Source organism: Nannobrachium achirus, assembly GCF_963921795.1.
Source record: "Nannobrachium achirus genome assembly, chromosome: 8".
NCBI lineage: Eukaryota > Metazoa > Chordata > Actinopteri > Myctophiformes > Myctophidae > Nannobrachium > Nannobrachium achirus.
In genome coordinates, this window is record NC_137817.1 from 1,816,013 (window position 1) to 1,837,252 (window position 21,240).

At 39.4% G+C, this 21,240-nt stretch overlaps 1 protein-coding gene across 1 annotated transcript in view; it reads left to right on the top strand.

The window, feature by feature from the left end:
- Positions 1 to 21,240, top strand: part of LOC308289436 (protein phosphatase Slingshot homolog 2-like) — a gene marked incomplete at both ends in the record, with an annotated part of 81,195 nt that overhangs the window by 56,018 nt on the left and 3,937 nt on the right. Inside the window, 5 exons of the mRNA XM_080731125.1 lie at positions 518 to 611; positions 1,468 to 1,596; positions 4,433 to 4,479; positions 5,793 to 5,939; positions 13,013 to 13,213. Of these exons, the coding sequence (XP_080587251.1) occupies positions 518 to 611; positions 1,468 to 1,596; positions 4,433 to 4,479; positions 5,793 to 5,939; positions 13,013 to 13,213 (618 nt within the window). The remainder of the gene's footprint in view (positions 1 to 517; positions 612 to 1,467; positions 1,597 to 4,432; positions 4,480 to 5,792; positions 5,940 to 13,012; positions 13,214 to 21,240) is intronic.

Below are 21,240 nucleotides of genomic sequence, written 5' to 3' on the forward strand. Positions count from 1 at the left end.
ACTGTACACAGCAGTATGTTTTTTTTTCTTACTTCTTCCTAACTTGTAACCTTAAACAGCTTTGCTTCCTCTGGGCAACTGATTTGGTATCATCTATTTATCTATCTATGACCATGACCCAGAGCCTTTTATAGAGAGTTCTGCCAATGCGAGGTGAGAAACAGTGGTGGTCACATGGTTCATGTAACTGGAAATGTCACTTTTCCCCTCATAGACCAATGCATTCTGTAAACTTCCTGGTTTGCACGTTGTCACTTTTCACCAGTAGATGTGTATGTAGAAGACCTGAACATGAAGTGAACACAGAGTATGGGACTCTCCAATTGAGGGAAATGTTTCTGGGAAATTCGTTTATTGAAGGCCTTTTTTAATGGGATTTTTTCTTCTGTGTGTGTGCTTTGCATGTGCTGTGCGTGTGCGTGTGTGTGCGTGCGCGCGTGTGTGCGTGCACGTGTGCGTGCGTGCGCGCGTGTGTGTGTGTGTGTGTGTGTGTGTGTGTGCGTGCACGCCCCTGCAGGCCCACAGAGAGAGAGCGCACGGAGAGACTGATCAACGTGCGTCTCAGAGACATCATGATGCAGAAAGACCTGGAGAACATTACATCTAAGGAGGTGAGGAGCACGCACACACACACACACACACACACACTATAAAGACCTGGAGAACATCACATCTAAGGAGGTGAGGAGCACGCACACACACACACACACACACACACTATAAAGACCTGGAGAACATCACATCTAAGGAGGTGAGGAGCACGCACACACACACACACACACACACACACACACACACACACACACACACACACGGACACACACGCACACACACACACGGACACACACACACACACACACACACACACACACACACACACACACACACACACACACACACACACACACACACACACACACGGTTAAAAGCGGTGTGATGTCTCATAGACACATATTTCATGATGTGAGGTCTTATAGATCTGGTGTCTCATGTCTCATAGATCCGTACAGAGATGGAGGTCCAGATGAGTTGTATTATGTCTCATAGATTCCTATATAAGGACTTATAAGGGGAAGGGCATGGTGTTGTGTGTCTATAGATTCGTACAGAGATGCAGATGTTTCATGGTGTCATATCTCCATAGATCCGTAGGGATATGGAGATGTTTCTTGGTGTGATGTTTCCATAGATTCGTACAGAGTGTTTCATGGTGTTTATAGATCAGATGTTTCATGGTGTGAGGTCTTATAGATCAGGTGTTTCATGGTGTGAGGTCTTATAGATCAGGTGTTTCATAGTGTCATATCTCCATAGATTCGTACAGAGATGGAGCTCCAGATGTTTCATGGTCTCATATCTTCATAGATTCGTACAGAGATGGAGCTCCAGATGTTTCATGGTCTCATATCTCCATAGATTCGTACAGAGATGGAGCTCCAGATGTTTCATGGTCTCATATCTCCATAGATTCGTACAGAGCTGGAGCTCCAGATGAGTCGGGACCTCACAGAGTTTAAGGAGTTCATGGACAACCAGATGATCGTCATCCTGGGTCAGATGGACAGTCCTACGCACGTCTTTGATCACGTCTTCCTGGTGAGATTCTCTTATGAATCTACTTATTGTTTTTGTCAAATATGTTTTATTGCCAAAAGATTATAAAGTATCACAGGATTAACATGGTGTCCGAGTTACAATTTTCTGCATTAGAATAGTCGGTTTTAAATAATATCATCGTCCAAATCTTTAGTGGCCTTAGTTCTTTACAGGACAGAGAACAAAATGTGCTTCTCTGTCCTTAACCGTTTTCCAATGAGTTCATTCAACAAGTTATTAGTTCAACTGTAATAAACTAAATCCATACCTACCTCCCATTTACATTTGTAAATATCTCCTATTTCACTGTATCACTATAGTTTATTTTTCCCTTGTTATATTTTTTATTCTTGCCTTTTATTTTCTCCCATATTGTCACTGACAATTCCCTATGCAAAGTAGGCTACTGTGTTATATGAGATACATAAAGTGGTTCCTGTGTAAATAAGCTGAAAAGCTTACTAGGGTATCCTTTTAGTTGAACTTGTACTGTCATGAAACTGTACTTTTTATTATGCAAACTTCTAATAAATTCTTCAATCTCCATACTGTGGTAGGCTATGTTATTAACCTATTTCACAATGTTATAACAAACAACATGTTTGTATCAAATGCAGACAAGGCGAATGTAATACGCCATATAAACACATTTTTCTGTTGGCTGCTGTGAATGCAAGCTCCTCCTGCATTCACAGTGATAACAAGCACTTAAATCAATTGGTCTGACATAAACTGCAATGCTAGCCTACATCAGCAGGTTTATAGCTATGATTTCAAACTGTACAATTGGCTACTGTGTTAATAGAACCTAAAATTATATTTACCAGTGGTGTTTAATGTGTGCTTGTTGCTTGTTTTCCTTTCTGAATAACAATGGGTTAGGGTTGGCTTGGTAATAGGCAGCTCATTAGTGCTACCCATAGTACTTACCCATAGTTTTACATAAGGCATAAACATCTAGGCTATTGTTTAAACCAGTCAATTAACACCTGAATGCAACTCATATGCATAGCTATTCATTTAGTATTTTATAAATGCTTATGTCCACTAAAATGCCAATGCCATGAAGGTGAATTTAAGCTTTTTGACTGTGTTATTTGATATGTCCCTAAAGACTTCACCACCACCATTAGATCGCTATTACATATAGTATCTCTGACATACTCCCCCCCCACCTTTTACTGTAAATACAATGTATTTATTTTATTTTGTTTTCGGACTGTCTTATGGTGATATTGTTTGCATAGTACTGTTTTTTGTCTGCCATTTAATGTTGTATTGGGTAGTTGTAAAAACAAGCCAATGTAAGCTTTCTTGTGGTGTTTATCCTTTTAGTTGACCATGTATCACTGTAACTTGTACCTTTTCCTATGCAAATAAAGTAAGCTACAACCAATCAATCGACAATTGTGCTGTATAAAATGCATCATAATATACTGTAGCAGGCTAAGCAGTAAGCAATAGCAGTAATCAATGGCAATGTTGTTACAGTACGTGTCAACAATCAGTAGACTATCCCTTTATACTCATTACTTGAAAAGATCCAAAACGGGGTCTTAGTGATGAGGACAGCGACAGCAATATATAAATTCGCGTTGAGATAAGCCCAGAGCAGCCCAGCTCGCAGGCAGCCACAGCTCAAAGCAGTATCACGTATCACCAGGTTGAATGTAATAATCACGCTTTAGTATCCGTCTCCGACCTAAAATAAACATTATATGTCTCCAAAAGCAAGCACACGGTACAAAACTCGCACGGAGTCCAATGCGTGAAGAAGAACAGAGTACAGACAGGGAAACAACAAGGAAACGCTCCGCCTCCATTCCATCAATAGGGAACCCCGCAACAAAGGATTGGTCGGGGCACGTCCAAAAACTCCCCCTCCTGCTCCCCCATTGGTCCGGGGGGAGGGGTTGTCGGCGGGGGGGAATTCTCACAGGCAGACTGTTTGAGGGAGGAGTCGGAATTTTGGGGATTGACGGCGAGGGGGAAACGCCATTGGCTGGCGATATGGCTATTATGGATTTATTGAGCGGCCGAACGGCTTGCACGGTGCGCACACTCGTGGTAAAGCAGTCAATGAGTTAATATATCTGGTGAGACCTGATGAGTTCTTTTTCACAACATGTGCAACACCCTGAGAATTGCACATTCTTAGGGTTAAAGCTATACTGTCTAAGTTGCTAAACTAGTGGTCAGTCGCGGTATTGCTTTTTACGGACGTTTTTTGCCCGGAGTCGCCGCGGACCACCGCCGCGGACCACCGGAGCGGCACCGCAAACCACCGCGACCGATACGAATCCATGGAGTGGTAGAACGTAATTTTCTGAGCAGGATTTGGGGATTAAGAGGTTAAGAATCCTTCACCATGGTAAACACTGTAGCTAAGGGAGGCTACTTCCTGAACAGACGCAGCACACGCTGTGGATTGGCCGGTAGTGTATCATGTGTGTATGAACTGCGATGTGATTGGCCAACGTATACACAACGTATACAGATGATGCAGATGACGTCATTTTGCCGGGAAATCCCGCCCCTGTCACGGCTAAGTAGAAAACATATAAAGAGAAGGCTTCAGAAGCTGAAAATAACAGAGTGGGTGTTCTAAAACTTTAGCGATTTAACAGTTAGGACAATTTTAAGATTTGTTTTATAAAAAAAGTTACATGGTATAACTTTAAATTAACTTAGTGTATATTGTGGAAAACACACAACGTGCAGGAGATGTATTTTATTGTTGTACTGTACAGCTAACTGTGTGTGTGTGTGTGTGTGTGTGTGTGTGTGTGTGTGTGTGTGTGTGTGTGTGCGTGTGCGTGTGTGTGTGTGTGCCCAGGGTTCAGAGTGGAATGCCTCCAACCTGGAGGAGTTACAGAGCAGTGGGTAAGTTCATCCACCTGTTTGTTTCCCAGGGATTTTACTGTAGAGTTATGTGTGGGTGGGACACTGACCAGCTGACTTACAAGCTCACGTCGCATTGCAGATGCAACCGCTGTGAGCTTGTAGATCACTCTCGGCCCGGCCCGGCCGTGATGCCGGAACTGCTGCCCACCTTCTGTGCAATGCATGATGAGACGCTGGAAACCTGTGGATGGATATTCAGGGTTCCCACGGTCATGAAACTCCTGGAAATATTTTGAAATTAGAAAAATATTTTTCCAGTACTGGAAAGGTTTTGGAATTGATCAAGGGTCCTGGAAGGTCCTGGAAAAAATAGCTATGCATTGTCTTTGGTTATTGATTTTGTTAATACCTCTGAAATGACAAATTCAACATTTGCCAAATTGTCAAATATTAGAGGCAGAAATTGTGAAAATAGCAGATCTACATGCTCACAACGCCTCACGTTGCGAGGCATTGTGAGCATGTAGATCCCTGGATATTTGTCTGATCTCTTAAAGCGTCGTTCCCACCGTAAAGATAAGCATCATAATGCTACTCTTCTCAGTGTTGTACCCGAACGCGTTCAATGAACGATCGTTCATGAACACGTTCATATTTTGGGCGAACGTGAACTGAACGTTCTTTGTTTTCGCTTGATATTGTCGAACACGTTCATTCTGACGCCCGTGAACAGCGTTCGACGGCGTTCGACGGCCGTTCATGTCCTCTCGTCTCTCTTTACATTCACATGCTCCAATAGCACGCACTGCACGCAGCTCCTCGTGAATGTTGATATGCGGTGCTGTCTGCAGCTGGGTGCTTCATCACATGAAGCTCTGTGAATCTCCTCCTCGTTACGTCTCGGAGTCGCAAGTAAAGCCAACGCTGAAACATGCTGTGCGCGAAGTTTAGAAACTTCTGCCTTCAGCCCTTCACAATAAGGGTGCAGGAAGACTGGGCACTGGGCACCTAAATATTGTGGGCACCTCAATGTTAAGTTGGATGAAATTATTGCTGTGTGTGGTTCTATATGGGCTGTGTCAATAATTTTGACAAATAATAGCTTGCAGCAACGTCTAAACATCTTCTTTTTTCTTTTTCTTTTTTGAATAGCCAATAGCATAAAAATATTATGGTTAAAAAAATAACTAAAAATAACTAAGTTAGTTCATTTTGGGGAACCATGAACTTTAGTTCAAAATGTAGAATTATGAACTATGAAATGAACTAGTTCATTTTAGAAGTTTTGAACTTGAACTTTTTTGAAAGTGAACTTTCCCAACACTGCCTCTTCTTCATGTGTTGTATTTCAGAGTGCGGTACATCCTCAACGTGACCAGAGAGATCGATAACTTCTTCCCGGGGAGGTTTGAGTATCTGAACGTCAGAGTTTATGACGAGGAGACCACCAACCTGTTGGAGTACTGGAACGATACCTACAAGTTCATCAGCAAGGCCAAGTACGCACACACACACACGCACGCACGCACGCACGCACGCACGCACGCGCGCACACACACACACACACGCACACACACGCACCCACCCATGCACGCACGCACAGTAGTGGTGCGCGGATAGGCTCTGAGCATCATCCAAATCCGCCCGCAAAATTCATCAACCGCCCATTATCCAACCGCATTAATTATATCATCCAATTTACACAACCAACCGCAACCGCCAAACGCATCTTCCATAATGTAAAATTATTATTATTTTCTGGTATTCTCAGTTTTCTTAGATCACAGAAATGGATTCAAGCCTACAGAAAGTCTGTTCGTCTTTTCCTTCTTTCTGATGGCTTTAAGTGGACACAGCTGTAAGTTTAATCATGGACATTGCCTCGTGAAAAACAACGTTGCGTTACACATTTCATCCGCGGTTATCCAATATTAATTAATGGCTCAGCGGTAGTGTGGCCGGGAAAGCAAGACTCTTTGAGCAAGACTCTGAACCCCTAACTGCTCCTGATGAGCAGGTTGGTGCCAAGCATGGTTTCCTCTGACATCACTGTATGAATGTGTGTGTGAATGGGTGAATGTAATGCTAATCTATGTATAACACGCGTGCACACACACACAGGAGGGTCATGTCAGATATGATTTGGCATGAGAAAATGCCTTAATGTTGCTTCATTCCATGCACATTCCAGACATGGGTTGGAAGGGAGAGAGACAGACAGTTATGTTTAATAAATAGAACAGGTCCAGTTATTGCACAACATTGTGAAACCGTCTGGGGAGTAAAAACTATGATGTTTGTAAATTCCTCCATGATGTTCTAGAAACCTTCTCCTCTGCTGTCAACCAGAACTCTTATCAGACAACACTACACTGATAACACCCAGAATGCAGCGCTGGCTGGCACCAAATGAACCCCACTGCTTATAAAATACCTCCCATCAAACTTCCATGATGCAACATTTCCTCCCAGTGTGATGGGAACAATGCTCAGGACAGGGATGTCCAAAATGCGGTGCGATGACACATTTTATGTGGCCTGTAGATTCATTTTCCAAACAGGATTATTTTATAGTATAATTTGCCAGGATTCCTTGTTCCCTGTTGTCTCATTCAGACGGAGTCAAAGAAAGCATATTTTATTGTATGTTTTACCTTGCAGGTCTGGTTACATTTGGTGAAATAATGAGTTATGTGTGTTTTGTTCAGAGCAAACACCTGACAAAATACCATTGATATTAAATATTGATGATAATAGTTAAATAAAATATTGTAATTGCGATGCATCTATACTGTATGTGACTTTTTCTAACCCCCTATGAAAAAAGTTTGGATATTCCTGGACCGGTTCACCTCTGGGACAACCAGATCTTATTTTATTGTTGTTTGGGACACGATCAACACAATCCTGTGTTATTTTTTTAGTTCAATCTGTGTTTTTAGATATTTTAGTATTTCAGCATGCTACAACTGGTCATATGATGCTTTGTAGCATGATATTGCATCATCTATTGCATCATATGATGCAAAATGCATCATATGTGTCCCAGCGCAGCTGACGGCTAGTCATTGCATTTTTTCTCATTTTCATTTTTTCATTTCATTTGAAAGCTGGGGATCATAGCTACAAAATGATATATTGGTTGTGGAGATTGACCCAACAGTTTTGAAGAAATGGCTTATAGAATGATGCCATGCTGAAATACTACTTTTGAGATATTCAAGTTCTAAATAAATGTCTAACCTGCAAATGTGACTAGGTCTGGTACTTTGTTCCTTATGTCTGCATTGGTCATTTTTCTTTTTTGTACATATTATCCAAGTACAGAATCTAAGCTTTTATATGATGTATCATTTGTTGAAATTGGAGCATATTTGACGAAGTTATGGACATTTTAAACTTGTTGCACCATAAACCCCAAAGTGCTTAAAAAGCCATTTTAATGCAAGGTACATTTGGCACCTCTAGGTAGCCAGAAGTGGGTGTGACAATGGGAGGGACAATAGGTACTTGTCTACACCCCTAAATCACTCCCCCCAAGTCAAACCACACCCACAGTTTTATAGCTGTCAACTTCAAATGTTGTACTTTTATTCCACTACAATTATTTAAAACTACTAGTTATTTAGTAGACTAGATTTAGATTATTATTGCAAAACATATACATTACCCACTTAGCAGATCTTGTACTTGTATTTTGCAAAGCTGCTATAACACATGCACCTACCCATAAGGGTCTATTTGGTTCCTATCATTTAGATGGCACACATCATGTGTTGGTCTACTTGTAATCTTAATGTCAAGGACCCCCAAATGGACACATTAGCCCGTGGACCCCCACTTGAAAAGATACGCCAGGGACCCCCATTTTAATGTCCAAGGCTCTATCATTGATTCTCAACCATTTACATTTCAAGGACCCCCAGTTTGTCATGCATCAGAATCTGCAGTGTATACGGAACCAAATGGACCCATTCCATGTGTACCCATACCCATAAGGGTCAATTTTTTTGGTTCCTATCATTTAGCTGGCGACCCCCTAAAACTCCCTCAAGCACTTAGAGAACCAGTGCTCTAAATGTGTAGTCCCAGTTTTGCAATAAAAAACGGGCGCCCCCGCGATGTATTACCTTTTAGTTTGGCACGTTCTGAACTTCTGAAGGTACAGGGAAAAGTGTTGTGTATATCCAATCCATTGGTGCATTTTTAATATAAATCCAAACTTTGCGTTTCTCCACTGGAATTATATCCATCACGTTGATTTGTTTACAGTCGGTGGTCGCGCTTGTGAGCGCCATTGTCCACGCACCAGTGTGCTGCACCGTAAATAGCAGATCTCCAAGTTTACGACCGATCGAAATGCAACATGTTGTGGGCTTGTAGATCTGTGTTTTCCCCCGCAGGACAGAGAAGGCAGCTTTTTCTTTTAGTTTTTTTCTTCTTCTTTTGGTTGTAGACTACTGCGTTATTCAGAAGCCTACTCACTTTTGAACGAATGATTTGTAAACGCTGAGTAAGTGAGTTCAGAGTCTCTCAGCATGTTATTTATTTAATGCTTAAAGCAAGTGAAACAATTAATAACTTTAGGACCGAAACATCGACCGATTCAAGCGGTGTGTGCTCATGCAGTGAGGAGGAGGAGGAGGAGGAGAGCGTTAGAATGAGCCTTGACGCTATGTTACCAATGAGCCCTTACGAGGCAGGAACGGCTGCGCTGCCTGCGCACCCTCTCGTCTGCATGTAATAAACATAAAATACGGTTCGTTACTCAACAAAACAAAGACGGCTTAAGGGTGATGGAAGCCTACTTTACTTAGTGGGAACACTCAGAAACCCCCACCTCACGTCTAAAATACACTTTAATACACTTTTTTACCAGAGAATAAACTTTTTCACCTGAGGTTTTAGTTACTCCACACCGCCCTCTACAGATCTTGTCAATAGAAATGTCCATTGACCACATTTTGCCTTCCGGTGAAATATTATGTTATCTGGATAAAAAAGTGTATTTTAGACGCGATGTTGGGAACTCTGAGTGTTCCCACTAAGCAGGGGCGGGCTGGCCATCTGGCATACAGGGCATTTGCCCGGTGGGCTGGTAGGCTAGGGGGCTGGGGGGGCTGGTGTAAAAAAAAAAGAAGAAAGAAAATAGCCAAAGTTCTGACGCATTTTGGCACTAATCATGTTCATACTCTGCTGTTTGGTGGTGAGAACTGTATGTTATACAATTTATGGATTGTGTAGTTCTGTAGTTATCATTTGTTGTCTGTAAAAGTTGTGGTATTAAATGCTTGTGTATTTATATGTGCCGCCCTCGACCGGTAGAGTATCTTCGGGCGCGTTGGTGTGGGGGCTGGTCTGGCCAAGATGCCAGGGCTGAATTTTAGTCCCAGTCCGTCCCTGCCACTAAGTAAAGTAGGCTTTCAACTCCCCAAATCCGTCTTTGTTTTGGTGAGTAGCGAAACTGTATCTTTTATTTTCACTACAGACGAGTGAGCGTGTCGCCTGTAATGCCAGCACAAGGACTCATGATGACATAGCGTTTTCAACATGCTGCTTCGATTTTCCACGTTTTCTTTGTGTGTCCGAGAGCGACTGAGATCACGATGTATACATAAAAAAAATACATCCTTCCAGAATACTGTCTTCAGCAAACCGTTAACATTAGCGAGATGAAGTTAGTTACTGTGTAGACTGTTTACAAGCAGATAGCACGCTGTATGGGCGTGCTGAAATACGAGACAATGCATTCCTTAAACCAATCGTGCTCCCGTGAAATCGCTATGCAAATCTAAAGAGCTCCATTTCTCCGCCTCCTAAAACAGCAGTAAAACTCTCCCAAAGAAGGCAACTTTGCTACACTAATCTTGCCATATACCGACCTTAACAAAGATATCTTATGGAATGAAAACCCTCTTCTATATTCAAACTGTTAATTATATACAAAAACGAAAAACAAAGAAAATTTTAAATCAATCTTATTTTCGCATTTTCTGACTTGTAAAATTGCCGACATTTGGCCGTTTCCACCAGCCTCGGACACAAATGACCTGACGATCTCTCACATTAATTTAAAAAAGTCTTATTTACATGCAGAGTTAAGCTCTGGCGTTTAAGAGATATTTTGAGATGCATTTGTGTCTTTTTTCATTTAAAAAAAGTCATATTAGCAGTAGTGAAAAACCATGCCTTCCGAAATGACTGCCCCTCAGTCATGCTGAGTCACATATGATGCTTTGTAGCATGCTGAAATACTAAAATATCTAAAAACACAGATTGAACTCAAAACATAACTCAGGATTGTGTTGATCGTGTCCCAAACAACAATAAAATAAGATCTGGTTGTCCCAGAGGTGAAGTGGCCCTTTAAGGAGTTTACTGTGATCTCTTGCTTTTGACAATGCAATCCTTAGATTCTGTGGTTATGTGTAAAACAATAACAGTGATTCTCAAAGCAGTTGTCCTCCAAACCTAGCTGTGCTCCATAGAGTTCTCCTTAACACTATGTCACTATGAGTCCTTTACGCTCACAGCCGTTAGAAGAGTTCTCCTTAACACTATGTCACCATGAGTCCTTTACGCTCACAGCCGTTAGAAGAGTTCTCCTTAACACTATGTCACCGATGAGTCCTTTACGCTCACAGCCGTTAGAAGAGTTCTCCTTAACACTATGTCACCGATGAGTCCTTTACGCTCACAGCCGTTAGAAGAGTTCTCCTTAACACTATGTCACCGATGAGTCCTTTACGCTCACAGCCGTTAGAAGAGTTCTCCTTAACACTATGTCACCGACGAGTCCTTTACGCTCACAGCCGTTAGAAGTGTTCTCCTTAACACTATGTCACCGATGAGTCCTTTACGCTCACAGCCGTTAGAAGAGTTCTCCTTAACACTATGTCACTATGAGTCCTTTACGCTCACAGCCGTTAGAAGAGTTCTCCTTAACACTATGTCACGATGAGTCCTTTACGCTCACAGCCGTTAGAAGAGTTCTCCTTAACACTATGTCACGATGAGTCCTTTACGCTCACAGCCGTTAGAAGAGTTCTCCTTAACACTATGTCACCGATGAGTCCTTTACGCTCACAGCCGTTAGAAGAGTTCTCCTTAACACTATGTCACGATGAGTCCTTTACGCTCACAGCCGTTAGAAGAGTTCTCCTTAACACTATGTCACTATGAGTCCTTTACGCTCACAGCCGTTAGAACACTATGTCACCATGAGTCCTTTACGCTCACAGCCGTTAGAAGAGTTCTCCTTAACACTATGTCACGATGAGTCCTTTACGCTCACAGCCGTTAGAAGAGTTCTCCTTAACACTATGTCACCGATGAGTCCTTTACGCTCACAGCCGTTAGAAGAGTTCTCCTTAACACTATGTCACCGACGAGTCCTTTACGCTCACAGCCGTTAGAAGAGTTCTCCTTAACACTATGTCACCGATGAGTCCTTTACGCTCACAGCCGTTAGAAGAGTTCTCCTTAACACTATGTCACCGATGAGTCCTTTACGCTCACAGCCGTTAGAAGAGTTCTCCTTAACACTATGTCACGATGAGTCCTTTACGCTCACAGCCGTTAGAAGTGTTCTCCTTAACACTATGTCACCGACGAGTCCTTTACGCTCACAGCCGTTAGAAGAGTTCTCCGTAACACTATGTCACCGACGAGTCCTTTACGCTCACAGCCGTTAGAAGAGTTCTCCTTAACACTATGTCACCGATGAGTCCTTTACGCTCACAGCCGTTAGAAGAGTTCTCCTTAACACTATGTCACCGACGAGTCCTTTACGCTCACAGCCGTTAGAAGAGTTCTCCTTAACACTATGTCACCGATGAGTCCTTTACGCTCACAGCCGCGGCAGCCCGGGCTGCTCAGCCTCTCGTCTGTAGTTCAAATTAAAAAAAATACACTTTGGCTATCACCAAAACAAAGACTGTTTTAGGGAGTTGAAAGCCTACTATCCTTAGTGGCAACACTCTAAGCCCCCACCTCACGTCTAAAATACACTTTATGGGCTGAAAATACAATATTTCACCTGGGGAAAAAAGTTACTCCACTGCACCCTCTATAGATCTTGTCAATAGAAAGATTCCATTGACCAGAATTTGCCTTCTAGTGAAATATCTCAGAGTGTTCCCACAAGGGAAAGTAGGCTTTCAGCATCTTAAAACATCTTTGTTTTAGTGAGTAGCGAAAGTGTTAAGAAGGCATACGTCTCTCTGTCTCCCCCTATAGGCAGCAGGGTGCTAAGGTCCTGGTCCACTGTAAGATGTCTCTCTGTCTCCCCCTATAGGCAGCAGGGTGGTAAGGTTATCTCTGTCTCCCCCTATAGGCAGGAAGGTGCTAAGGTCCTGTCTCTCTGTCTCCCCCTATAGACAGGAAGGTGCTAGGGTCCTGGTCCACTGTAAGATGTCTCTCTGTCTCCCCCTATAGACAGGAAGGTGCTAGGGTCCTGGTCCACTGTAAGATGTCTCTCTGTCTCCCCCTATAGGCAGCAGGGTGGTAAGGTTATCTCTGTCTCCCTCTATAGACAGGAGGGTGCTAAGGTTCTCTCTGTCTCCCCCTATAGGCAGGAAGGTGCTAGGGTCCTGGTCCACTGTAAGATGGGAGTGAGTCGCTCTGCCTCTACGGTCATCGCCTACGCTATGAAGGAGTACGGCTGGGACTTAGACCACGCCCACTCCTACGTCAAAGAGAGGCGGAGCATCGTCAAGCCCAACCCCGCCTTCATGAGGCAGCTGGAGGAGTACCAGGGCATCCTATTGGCCAGGTGGGTGTGATGTCATAATGATATAGTAGTACCAAGGCATCTTATTGGCCAGGTGGGTGTGATATCATATTACCAAGGAATCTTATTGGCCAGGTGTGTATGATCATCATACACACACAATGCCTTGGTACTACTAATCATTATGACATCATTGATGTCATAATGATTAGTAGTACCAATGCATTCTATTGGCCAGGTGTGTGTGATGTCATACAGATTACATCATGTTATTGGCTCACAACGGATGGCATCCCAATGCTTTTTTATTGCCTTTTTTTTGCTGCATTTGAAGATTGACAATGTATTTATTTAATTGATTGTTGTTTCTTTTTTGAAGCGGTGAAAACCGCTTCCAATGAGTGGCTTTGTGTGTCCCACGCCCATATATGGTCATTTCAGTCCAGAATGAATAGGTTTTTTCAAAAACAAAATGTGTGTTTCATGTCCATATATGGTCATATCAGTCCAGAATGAACAGGTTTTAAAACTAGACCAGGTCAACCTGGTTGTGCCAGACCCCGGTTCTGCCAACCCCCTGTCTGTCATCATCATTTATGACATCATGCCTTTTGTAGGCATGTCATCATCATGTCATCATCATATATACCCTTTATATAGAAAAGGGACAGACCGACATTTGCTTATGTAGGTCTACCCATTTCATGGGTCTGGCAAAAATAAAAAATAAAAATCATTAATTCATTCAGAATATAAAGAATGTATAGATCACAGAGTTCATAACTCTAGAACACATAGAATAAAAGTTCACTGCTTCACTTCGAACCGAGGTTTCATTTTTATATGATGGATTAGTTTGATGAACTCAGGAGAAAGGCATAAACAACGTCAGGTCACCAACATGAGCACCAGTGGTTTAACTGATAGCAGTAACTTCTCTCTTCTGCAGTCTGATTAACTGTTAAAGGACAACTTGTTTTCATTTCATGCTTTATATCATTTTAGCCATTTTAATGATTTTGATTTCAGTGGTTGGGGGCATGTAACCTGACTCCACCAGATGGTGGCAGTAGTGCGTATACTGCATATACTGCCCTACTTTTACCATCTGGGATCGCTCAGGCAGACCCGATGTAAGGGGTGGGCCATTTTTTCAAGTTCTTTAGCAGGTGATTGGATGGGACCGTCTGTCTATCACAGTCTGGGAGTGCCAACTCCAACCACTCATATTGGCCGGTCTGCATGACGTTACACCCAGAATCCGCCTCCTGGGTTTCACATGGTCTGCAGTCAGACTCTATTGGCTCAGAGCCGCTCAGAGCCCGCCCGTAGCTGCCGTTGATTGTTCCGGTCTGGGACTTTACGAGTGATATCAACTCTCCCTGAGCAGGTTCAGATGGTAAAGTAGGGCGCTACACACTGCTGCCACCATCTGGCGCAGTCAGGTTAGGGGGCATGCGTACAAGTGGCTAAACATGTCTTTTAGACACAATAAGCCCATTTCCAAGATACACCGCACTCTTTCATGGGAAGATGTGACTTATGCCGCGTTATTGTAAATAGTAATCTAGAAATCGCCAGCTCTCTATGTCTAAAAAGCCACGTGTACTAGGGATAAGGAGATATACCGATACGGATCGTAATCGCGATACAAACGTGCGCGACACGAGTGAATCGGTTCATTCAGGGTGGATTGGTACAATTGACAGCTGGAATCGTGATTGTATCGTATCGTGGGTGTCTGGATCGGTACATTCCACGGTTGGATCGGTTTTTGCATAGTATTTCATTCTAGATACTGTGTTTCCGAGGCGCATTGAATAGCCCTCCCCCCAAAAAGCACTTGTAGCGACTCTACAGACATCCGTCTTTTACAGCAGCACTGAGCTGAGCGCAGTGAACACCCGACCCGACCGAATGCAGACAGACAGCACTCGTGAGTCGTGAGCCCACTGGTTAAACATGCAAGATTAGTACCACGTTTAGCTTTATAACATCCCTGTCCAATGTTCGCTGATGTGATCCGTTGTTGTGTCACTGGACTGGAGCACGCTGCGTGATATTATGATCCACATTCCACACCCGTTTGTTCTTCTTGTCGAGTCTGCGACGGAATTGATTTAAACAAAGCAGAAGCTTCCACGACCACGCTTTAACTACACACACGTATGAACTACAACAACGATACTGGGCGTGCAACTAGCGATTTAAAGTATTTGACACTGATTCACAACTTGTTACTGTAGCTGCAGGCTGCTGCTGTTCCCTCTGCAAAGAGAGGCTCAGGCTGGAGCCTGATTTATACTTGGCAGCTTGACGGTGTCGCGCACGCACCTAAATAGCAGACCTACAAGCTCACAACGCGACGCGCTGTGACTCAAATATCTACGTTTTAAAAAATTTTGACTAGAAATGGCAAAATCCTAGATTATATTCATACAATATAATAATAATACAGGTCAAGGATCCTTAACTGAGAAGAGAGAGATCAAGCAGGGACCCCCACTGTAGGCTATATGTTAGACTACTGTAGGCTATTATATAAAACTGTTGCAGATTAAAACTTGTCAGAGACTTGTTTGACAGCACTATATCATCAGTGACATTAATACATTACTATGTTGTGTTTATACTTCACACATTATCTTTTCTATTAATATGATGGATTTATGTTATTCATTATAATCCATTAATTATTATCTCTTAAACCCCCACTAAGTGTTAATGTATTGGCTAATGTTCCCCTATAGGGTTGCTACTTGCTAGGGTTCAATTGGTTACTGTAACAACTAACTATTAATATTTGGCCGCCTCACATAACTCTGAGGACCCTAGGGGTCCCTGACCACCTGTTGAGGATGTAATGATATATAATAATGATATCATGATATAGTATTAATCAAACAATTCTACCAGCCAGGGAGTGTTCTCCCAGATTTCAATAAGTTGGATTGTTAGACAGAGCCTAGTACTACAGTGAAACAATAAATTGTTTGGAAATTAAATGTAATGCATTTTTAGTGATTTTCTTTTTTGGGGGGGGGGGGGGGGGGGAATTTACATGGGCTTTAATATAAATCCTTTGCATTGTGTTGAATCGCACCGAATCGTGAATCGTATTCGCATCCCTAACGTGTACTCATGCCCCCACCCACTGAAATCTAAGTCATCAAAATCGCTAAAACGACAGAAAGCAGTAAATGGAAAAAGTTTAACACTCATCTTTTCGTTTCTCTAATGACTATCTAAAATATGAACCCTTGCTGTTAAAACAAACTAAGTTGTTCTTTAACAGTTACTCTCTGTCCTGTTCTTTAATAATGATAACGTGCAATTCTGGGAAATGGCAAGTGTGGTTGCACTGACGCGAGGCCACGAGGAATCCACTGGGAAATGAATTCCGTCTTCACATTTGTATTATATTTATATTGTGATGTCATGACCAATAGCTGCACTTCTCACTTTGTCCCAAGGTTAACAAAAAGCAGGTTCACTAAAAAAAAGAAGAAAAAACAAAACAAAAAAACGCATGTGTAGTGGGACACAGAAGCAGGGATTGAACCCAGGAGTCCCACTCGCCAGTCCAACGCACAACCAGTCGTGCTAATAGGGCTGAGCCTGGTTAGCAGGGCTGTTGTCACTGGTTCATGGCTGGTACTAACTGTGGGGGCTACACATGCAAAACAGACCTACAGCCGCGGAGATATTTATAACAATGTTTATAATAGGAACTAATAGATGACAACAAAACGATTTTGGCGACGAACGCTCTTTTGCGTTCCGGCATTCCAGTTCCGGTTCCCTAATCAGTCCAATTAGACACACTGGCCACCAATTTCGGCAATGATTCATAGTTTATTAGATTGTTTTATAACCCCATTAATAAAATGACGTTTCATGTGTATTTTATCGTTCTCCTCCACAGTAAACAGAGATAAGTAGTAACAATATTAATAACCAGTAAGACTCCCTAATCGGGAGATAATCGACCGTCAAGTCGCAGCGTGATTTTAGGGGAAAATGTGTAGGAGCAGTGTCCAAAAATGTGTTTGTAAAAATCAGCCTGAAGGTGGCACTAAATGGGACAGACCCATGTAGTAGACATGAGTGTAGAGCAAGTGTGTACCGATTTGTGTGATTGTAGGGCAAAATCTGTAGGAGCAGTGTCCAAAAATGTGTTAAAAAATCGGCCTGAAGATTAGTGCGACCTGACGGTCGCACTAATCTTTCTCCTCACAGTAAACAGAGATAATAGTATTTATAATACTAATCTTTCTCCACAGTAAACAGAGATAATAGTATTAATAATACTAATCTTTCTCCACAGTAAACAGAGATAATAGTATTAATAAAACTAATCTTTCTCCACAGTAAACAGAGATAATAGTATATCTTTCTCCACAGTAAACAGAGATAATAGTATTTATAATACTAATCTTTCTCCACAGTAAACAGAGATAATAGTATTTATAATACTAATCTTTCTCCACAGTAAACAGAGATAATAGTATTTATAATACTAATCTTTCTCCACAGTAAACAGAGATAATAGTATTTATAATACTAATCTTTCTCCACAGTAAACAGAGATAATAGTATTTATAATACTAATCTTTCTCCACAGTAAACAGAGATAATAGTATTTATAATACTAATCTTTCTCCACAGTAAACAGAGATAATAGTATTTATAATACTAATCTTTCTCCACAGTAAACAGAGATAATAGTATTAATAATACTAATCTTTCTCCACAGTAAACAGAGATAATAGTATTTATAATACTAATCTTTCTCCACAGTAAACAGAGATAATAGTATTTATAAAACTAATCTTTCTCCACAGTAAACAGAGATAATAGTATTTATAATACTAATCTTTCTCCACAGTAAACAGAGATAATAGTATTAATAATACTAATCTTTCTCCACAGTAAACAGAGATAATAGTATTTATAATACTAATCTTTCTCCACAGTAAACAGAGATAATAGTATTTATAATACTAATCTTTCTCCACAGTAAACAGAGATAATAGTATTTATAATACTAATCTTTCTCCACAGTAAACAGAGATAATAGTATTTATAATACTAATCTTTCTCCACAGTAAACAGAGATAATAGTATTTATAATACTAATCTTTCTCCACAGTAAACAGAGATAATAGTATTTATAAAACTAATCTTTCTCCACAGTAAACAGAGATAATAGTATTTATAATACTAATCTTTCTTCACAGTAAACAGAGATAATAGTATTTATAATACTAATCTTTCTCCACAGTAAACAGAGATAATAGTATTTATAATACTAATCTTTCTCCACAGTAAACAGAGATAATAGTATTAATAAAACTAATCTTTCTCCACAGTAAACAGAGATAATAGTATTTATAATACTAATCTTTCTCCACAGTAAACAGAGATAATAGTATTTATAATACTAATCTTTCTCCACAGTAAACAGAGATAATAGTATTTATAAAACTAATCTTTCTCCACAGTAAACAGAGATAATAGTATTAATAATACTAATCTTTCTCCACAGTAAACAGAGATAATAGTATTAATAATACTAATCTTTCTTCACAGTAAACAGAGATAATAGTATTAATAATACTAATCTTTCTCCACAGTAAACAGAGATAATAGTATTTATAAAACTAATCTTTCTCCACAGTAAACAGAGATAATAGTATTAATAATACTAATCTTTCTCCACAGTAAACAGAGATAATAGTATTTATAATACTAATCTTTCTCCACAGTAAACAGAGATAATAGTATTTATAATACTAATCTTTCTCCACAGTAAACAGAGATAATAGTATTTATAATACTAATCTTTCTCCACAGTAAACAGAGATAATAGTATTTATAATACTAATCTTTCTCCACAGTAAACAGAGATAATAGTATTTATAATACTAATCTTTCTCCTCACAGTAAACAGAGATAATAGTATTTATAATACTAATCTTTCTCCACAGTAAACAGAGATAATAGTATTTATAATACTAATCTTTCTCCACAGTAAACAGAGATAATAGTATTTATAATACTAATCTTTCTCCACAGTAAACAGAGATAATAGTATTTATAATACTAATCTTTCTCCACAGTAAACAGAGATAATAGTATTTATAATACTAATCTTTCTCCACAGTAAACAGAGATAATAGTATTTATAATACTAATCTTTCTCCACAGTAAACAGAGATAATAGTATTTATAATACTAATCTTTCTCCACAGTAAACAGAGATAATAGTATTTATAATACTAATCTTTCTCCACAGTAAACAGAGATAATAGTATTAATAATACTAATCTTTCTCCACAGTAAACAGAGATAATAGTATTTATAATACTAATCTTTCTCCACAGTAAACAGAGATAATAGTATTTATAATACTAATCTTTCTCCACAGTAAACAGAGATAATAGTATTTATAATACTAATCTTTCTCCACAGTAAACAGAGATAATAGTATTTATAATACTAATCTTTCTCCACAGTAAACAGAGATAATAGTATTTATAATACTAATCTTTCTTCACAGTAAACAGAGATAATAGTATTTATAATACTAATCTTTCTCCACAGTAAACAGAGATAATAGTATTTATAATACTAATCTTTCTCCACAGTAAACAGAGATAATAGTATTAATAAAACTAATCTTTCTCCACAGTAAACAGAGATAATAGTATTTATAATACTAATCTTTCTCCACAGTAAACAGAGATAATAGTATTTATAATACTAATCTTTCTCCACAGTAAACAGAGATAATAGTATTTATAATACTAATCTTTCTCCACAGTAAACAGAGATAATAGTATTAATAATACTAATCTTTCTCCACAGTAAACAGAGATATAGTATTTATAATACTAATCTTTCTCCACAGTAAACAGAGATAATAGTATTTATAAAACTAATCTTTCTCCACAGTAAACAGAGATAATAGTATTTATAATACTAATCTTTCTCCACAGTAAACAGAGATAATAGTATTAATAATACTAATCTTTCTCCACAGTAAACAGAGATAATAGTATTTATAATACTAATCTTTCTCCACAGTAAACAGAGATAATAGTATTTATAATACTAATCTTTCTCCACAGTAAACAGAGATAATAGTATTTATAATACTAATCTTTCTCCACAGTAAACAGAGATAATAGTATTTATAATACTAATCTTTCTCCACAGTAAACAGAGATAATAGTATTTATAATACTAATCTTTCTTCACAGTAAACAGAGATAATAGTATTTATAATACTAATCTTTCTCCACAGTAAACAGAGATAATAGTATTTATAATACTAATCTTTCTCCACAGTAAACAGAGATAATAGTATTAATAAAACTAATCTTTCTCCACAGTAAACAGAGATAATAGTATTTATAATACTAATCTTTCTCCACAGTAAACAGAGATAATAGTATTTATAATACTAATCTTTCTCCACAGTAAACAGAGATAATAGTATTTATAATACTAATCTTTCTCCACAGTAAACAGAGATAATAGTATTTATAATACTAATCTTTCTTCACAGTAAACAGAGATAATAGTATTTATAATACTAATCTTTCTCCACAGTAAACAGAGATAATAGTATTTATAATACTAATCTTTCTCCACAGTAAACAGAGATAATAGTATTTATAAAACTAATCTTTCTCCACAGTAAACAGAGATAATAGTATTAATAATACTAATCTTTCTCCACAGTAAACAGAGATAATAGTATTAATAATACTAATCTTTCTTCACAGTAAACAGAGATAATAGTATTAATAATACTAATCTTTCTCCACAGTAAACAGAGATAATAGTATTTATAAAACTAATCTTTCTCCACAGTAAACAGAGATAATAGTATTAATAATACTAATCTTTCTCCACAGTAAACAGAGATAATAGTATTTATAATACTAATCTTTCTCCACAGTAAACAGAGATAATAGTATTTATAATACTAATCTTTCTCCACAGTAAACAGAGATAATAGTATTTATAAAACTAATCTTTCTCCACAGTAAACAGAGATA